This window comes from Carya illinoinensis, chromosome 5 (assembly GCF_018687715.1).
Source record: "Carya illinoinensis cultivar Pawnee chromosome 5, C.illinoinensisPawnee_v1, whole genome shotgun sequence".
Classification (NCBI taxonomy): Eukaryota; Viridiplantae; Streptophyta; class Magnoliopsida; order Fagales; family Juglandaceae; genus Carya; species Carya illinoinensis.
The window spans coordinates 6,060,274-6,067,135 of NC_056756.1; the positions used below are offsets into that span (position 1 = coordinate 6,060,274).

A 6,862-nucleotide genomic window follows, 5' to 3' on the forward strand; every position below is an offset into this window, starting at 1 on the left:
AGCTTCTATAAATTATGTACCCAAGTTTGTGAGATCTTCGGATTCCAATATATTTTTTAAATATTTATTTCAACTGCTATTATTGAATGTTAGATATAATATGAAATGTCACCGGCTCCCTTATTAAAAATAAAAAGAAAATATAAGATTAAAAAAACATAAAGTTAAAAAAAAGTTTTCATATACAAATGTGAAAGTGATGACAAGTAGGTTTGTCGTTATATACTAACGTTTTATTTGTTTTTACAATCATTTTATTTTATTTATTTATTATAATTTTTTAAATTTTTACATAAAATAAAATAAATAAATTTTGACTATTGAGGTTTTTCATATGAAAATTTTGAATTTTAAGATTAAATATTACAATATAATATTTTAATATTATTATTATTTTAGAATTTAAAAAAATTAAAAAAAGTTGAATTATTTATTATATTTTATATTAAAATTTAAGAAAATTATAATAATAAAATAAAAAATTTATATTTGAGATAAAAAATTTTAGTGTCGAAACCGAACCAGTTAAAAAAATATTCAAAATTTCCTCCAAAGTACGCTTCTTATCGTTGAAATATTGCTTGATCACATAAAACACAAATAAATATCTTCCACGCTTCAACCACTCATCCATTCCAACACGCAAGAAATAAGAAAGTTACATTGACTTTTCTCCGGGCCACGACGTTTGACATGCCTTGTTTTAAGGACTTGGAGGAACAGAATATCTCCCTTTCACATACATCATACATTTTGATTATAATGTTGATAATTGAAGAGTGAAGTCATCTCTATTTTTAATTAAAGTTCTTCTTTATTATATTGATTAATGTGATATTTATTGAATAAGTAATGATAGACAAAATATTTTTTACAATTACATTTTAAAATGTGAGTATTTTTTATAATTGTTTTCATAAGTTAATTTATAAAAAAGTCAATTCACTTTTTTTTTTTTTTTGATAAACAAGAAAGATAACTTTATTTAAACCAATAAAATAGGCCGTGTTCATATACATAGAAGTATACAAAAGAAAATATCTAAATCAATTTCAAGAAGCGAAAAGTAACAACAAAAAATCATGAGTTAAAGCTCCATTAATTACTACTTCATTTGTTTTCACAATTATTTTCATCTCATCTTATTATTACAATTTTTTTAAATTTTTACGTAAATTAAATAAACAATTCAACTTTTTTAAATTTTAAAATAAATATAATATTAAATAAATATATTCTAATAATATTTTATTTAATTTTTTATTTTTATTTCAACTCATCTTATTGTATCTACGAAAACAAATGAGATTAGCAAAGATCCAAAGCAAGTAAGAGTGCACAAAAAAACTCAAAAGTTTCTCCAAAGTATGCTTCTTATCGTTGAAACACTGCTCGAACATTCTATCAAATATACCATATAAAACACAAATGAATCATCTTCTACATTACAACCACTTGAGAGCAACCATATCGCTCATCCCAACAAACGCAAGAAGATCAACCACCCTCGAATACATCCCCCAAGCTATCCCAGTTGTACTAAAAACTTCATACCACAAAGCCATTACAACCACCTTATAATGGAAAAAGCAAATGATATACCAAATCTCCGTCCATTTAAAATTGTTATGAATAGGGATATGAAGTTGTGAAAGTAGTTGGGTATTTATTGTTTTTCTTTTCCATAAAATTGAAGAATAGAAAGGGGGGAAACACTTACGTGTATCGCTATGTCATCGTTTATAGCCATTTGTTTGTCTTGTTGTATGTTTTATTAGGTGAAGTGCTACAGTTTTTTTTTTTTTTAATTTTTTTATAAAAATATATTCATAAATTAAATTTATAATCTATTTGATACTTAGTTATGTTTTACAATAAAATAATTTTACAATTTAGTATAATACATTAAATTGCATTAATTTGTGAATTTATTTAAGTGAAATACAAAAAAGACATATGGACTAAGTTGAAAAAAATATATTTATAACCTGATGAATAACAAATTTAATAAAATAATTACATGAACTAATACAATTGGGAAGAAAAATGAATTGTAAACAGTTGGATTAGAAATAACGTGCACATTGCCTGTGGATGTGTGTGTGTGTGTGTTTTTTTTTTTGGGTCTAAGCAAGCTTGCTTATCATTAAAAAAATATTACAAGATACTAAGGAGAGTCTTTTCCATTATCGATATATAGAATGCAAAGGGGAATGGAATATAAAGAAATGCTACTAAACATAGAGTTTGTAGTGGCCCATTGCATAACTAAGTACGCGAATCGATTTTGAGATCTATCAATTTTTTTGAAGTTTTAATCTTCACGAGATCTCCATAGGCTTGCAATGTCATATGATATCATGGTAATTTTCCAAGCAGCATCTTCTCTATAGATGAAAGAAATGACCAATTCAGAATCTCCCATTAAAAGGATGGATGGATAATTAAGATGTTCTGCAATTTTGAAACCTAATTTTGCTACTAAAGCTTCTGTAATCACTGGAGTAGTAGTAAGATTTTCCTCAATCTATATTTCAATAATCTCCTATGTTATATTCCTACTTATTGCCGAGACTGTGGAGGAGAAGTCTCTAACAGCTGCATCAAAAGAGATACAAATTTAGTTTTGGAGAAGTTTCTGGCATAATTTCTCAATTGAAGCATTTTGTTTTTCTTGCCAAGAATTGAGATTTTTTTGATAAAAGAAATTCAGCTGCTCCAATGTTTTGTGAAGATAAAGAATCGTATCATTATGAACTAAATCATTCCAAAGTCGCCAAATGAAGTCCATAATCAAGATTGCAAAAGTTCGGAAAGATTGTTCATCTTGCTTGTGGATGTTAAAAACAAAAATTGGTTAAACCGAGCAAGATTGGTGCACATATACATATAAATATATATTTAAATTTTTTATATCATATATAAAATATTATTTATATAATTTTTTATATTATATGCTAAATTTTCAATTAATATAACATAAAATTTTAATTTTAAATATGAATATTAATATTAAGTTATTAATATAAATTTTCTCAAAAATTTAGTTATTAATATAAACTTATTTTTGAGAAGAACAAACATTTGATGAATTGGTTCTCATGTCTCGACTTATGCAGTGTCACATATAAATTGTGAACTGGGAAAACCAAACTTGGTTAGACTAAAATCGAACTAGATTGAGACTAGACGGAAATTGAAAAAATTAAAAGTTTTAATTTTGATGATAAATTGATCTGTATTGATTCTTAAATTTTTAAAACGAGTATAAATTGGTTCCATTATAAAATTTGTCAATTATTGTAGTGATATATATTTTATGTTACAAAAACATTTAGATTGCGTTTGGGTTTTGAAGTTATTTTAAATGATTTAAATTAATATGTAAATAATGATATTTTAGAGATTTTATTGAGATATATGTTTAAATATATGAATATAGATGTAAATATATTTAAATTTTTATAAAAAAAATAATAAAATAAGAAATTTCATCGATAATTATTCTCATTGTAACGCAGCTAATACACCTCACATTGCTGATGAGTGATGCCGAAAGATAAAAAATAAAAGAAAAGAAAAGTCATATCTGCGGCAACTGTTTTTATTGGTTGATTGGTGGCTGTTACTGTTAGGTGGAGCATTATTGTACCTCCCACGCGTCATCGCGTGCATCATTCTTCTTTGTTTTTAAAAATATGAAAGGTAAATACTACTGTCACCTCCCAGCTCCCGCTGGAGCTGATATATATTTTTTTGTTTTAAATTTCTTTATTTCGTAATTAAAGAAGCAAATTTTTTTTAATAATATTATATATTTTTAAAAAAATATTTAAATGTTAATAAATACACATAATTATTGTAATTATTTCCCTAAAACTCAATAAACAATAAATCTCAAAAAAATCCCTTAAAACATCTTCAAATTTTCTTTCAGCCAAATATGTCTACAACTTTCTCTATTGACATGATGGTGCCATAACATGAGCAGATAGCATGTAGAAGAAAAAAACTTTTATTCTTTACTTAGATTTTTCATCTCCTTCCCCAACGCCCTACCACTACAACTACTCCCCTGAAACAAAATCAACGAACTTTTTCATCAATTGCGCAGCTTCTTCACTCTCAGCATTGAACAAGTGAAAGCAATGATCCTCTCCTTTACTTTCTATCAATTCCACACCTCCACCCCAATCACTCTTTCTTAAAGTCTCCCAGTAGGTCACGCCCCTATCTTTCAGCCAGTCTTTCTCTGCCACGCACACCAGGACCTTGGCGCACCCCATCTTTGACAGATCTGGATCCACGGCCGGGTTCAGTTTCGGGTCGTCACTACACCCCGAACTTGTGGAGGACAGAAACTTGTACATTTCATCACGATCTTTGCCTACAAAGAACGGGTGCACTATGAGCACCCCGATGATCTTCAGACCTGCCAATCCGGTGGCACCAGCTCGGACTGCCACGTAGTGGCCGATGTTGGCTCCTGCACTCTCACCCGTCAAGAAAACCCGCCCGAGATCCGCATATTCGTTCAGCCACGGTTCGGGTCCTTGATTGTTTGAATGAGCAGCGATCCACTGCAGCGCTTCCCACGAGTCATCGTATGCGATTGGTAGTGGGTGCTCTGGGGCTAGCCTGTAGTCGACGGAAACAACTATCACGTTGGCTTGGAGTATGAAGGACGTGATGAATTTGTGAGTAATCGTATCGAAGGGTGATCCAATGCAGAAGCCTCCGCCGTGGTAGTGGACGAGTAGCGGAAACTTTTGATCTGGGCTGTTGATTTTGGGGATGAAGATTCGGGCCGACACACCGGTTTTGGGCGAGATCACCACGTCTTTAGATTGAATGCCGGTGTTGGGGTCTAGGCCAGTAGGGGTGTGATCGTGAGACATGTACCTCTCTATGCGGCCATCTTTGTATGCTTTGAAGAACGGCGGGAAATCATGGGCTATCTCGTTGGTGCCTGAAGCCATTGCGAAATTGAGTGTGACTGTCCGAGAGAGAGAGTCAGAGATGGTGCAGGAATAGGCTGAGATAAAAGGGAAGTGTTGAAGCTAGAATTCACACAATCACATTTGGAAGAGAGGGTGGGAGAAATAAGGTCGCGTGGCATGGAAAGGTTGGTGAAAATGAATGATAATGCTAGTCCGCCACCGATGGCAACCCATATTTTTTTAAAAAAATTTAGTTGTAAATGTAATTGTGTATTAATAAGTGCGTTAATATAATATAAATAGTTAAAAAATAAATTTTATTAAAAATAATATTAATTTAAATTTTAAATATAAAAAAATTAATATTAATATATAGATTAATAAACGATTTTATTTATATATAGAATTTTTTTTTTAATAATTAAAGAATGGTTTTGAAATGATATTGTCATTGTTTTATATATATTAAAAGAAAAAAAATATCTTAATCGGTGGCTATCCTTTTGTATGGCTGCAGTAGGGTCCAAAAATTCAAGACTGGACAGCACAACACCACGCCTCACGTTGTATTTCACACACGTGAAGACTATAAGCAAGTGATACAGTCATTGACTAGACATCGTTTGGATACAGAGAGCTGATATAAAACCATTCATCTCACTTTGTACAGAAAAATATCTCAGATTCAAATGGACGATGTGAAATTTGAAAGTTGGTTTGAAAAATTATTTTCACATACCGACAAATAACCCCTCAATACATGTAATGCATTTTTTATAGGACGCTTCCGAGATGGTCACCTGCAGTTCGTTTGCTCCAAACCGCTGACTCCAGCTACGGTTTTCTCAGTTAAATATAAAAAAATATATATATATATATACACAATATTTTTATAAAAAATATTTTATAAATATCTTCTTAATTATTTAATTATTTTCTTGGCTAAATTATTTTTATTTGATATTTATAAAAATAATTTAATTTAATAAAAATATTATTATCTAATAATATTATTATTAAATATATTATAAAAAATTAAATTTGGGTAGGTAATTTATAAATTATTATCACTTATTTATAAACATATTTATAAATAAAAAAATTTCATTATAAATACTATATAATAATCGGTAAAACACACATTTATCAAATATCTAAAAAGTTAAAATTATTTCATCTAGCTTCCTAATCCAAACACATATAATTTTTAAAAACTATTCCATTTCATCTCATCTCAACTTAATAATTTTACTACTATTTATAAACTATCTTAACACATCTCACTATCCAAACAAGTCCAACTGAAGTTCCTTCTCATTTCCTCTACTCTCATTATTCATTCGATGACAAATATGATAAACTTAAATTTAAAAATAATTAATAAATAGTCAATATTTTATACGAATTTTATATAAATTAAATTGTTTTATAATTTATCATAATTTTATGTTTATAAATACTCATTCAATAAATAAATTCAAAATTAATTGCCGTTTTAATTATGCTAGAAAAACCTCGAATACGTTACGAACACCTTAAATTTCAGCAAAAATAATTGAGCCAGGGTCCCCATACCAAAGAGTTGGATCGAGTTTAATTATGTGACGTTGTGCATTCAAATTGGTAATGGGCTCGAGCCCACGCCTTCTTGTAATTGTAAGAGAAGTGGGTTGGGAACTTGGGAGGGTTTTTCCGAGTGGGGAAGAGTGCAGCCCAAACTCGCGTTACCGAGTTGATGGTCTAGAGCTATCTGAGTTAATTCTAGTGTGTACTGCCCAAGTTCACCTGCCCGCCCTCATCAAGCAGAAGAACTAATTGCCCAATGAACCGATACAGATTTGAAAAGAACCAAAGATGTAGGCGGATGGGACTTTCTTTGTAATTGTAAAAAGTTGTCATCCTCAATAACTCAAAGGAAAAGT

General features: G+C 29.8%; 1 protein-coding gene across 1 annotated transcript; it reads right to left on the reverse strand.

The window, feature by feature from the left end:
• Positions 1 to 3,897: 3,897 nt before the first annotated feature.
• On the reverse strand, positions 3,898 to 5,140 carry LOC122311869 (probable carboxylesterase 5). Its single transcript, XM_043126629.1, has one exon. The coding sequence runs from the start codon at positions 4,977 to 4,979 to the stop codon at positions 4,068 to 4,070; it is 912 nt and encodes a 303-aa protein (XP_042982563.1). The 5' UTR covers positions 4,980 to 5,140; the 3' UTR covers positions 3,898 to 4,067.
• Positions 5,141 to 6,862: the final 1,722 nt, after the last annotated feature.

Excerpts from the sequence above, each read along its gene's own strand:
- LOC122311869 (XM_043126629.1), bottom strand. The coding sequence starts at position 4,979 with ATGGCTTCAGGCACCAACGAGATAGCCCATGATTTCCCGCCGTTCTTC.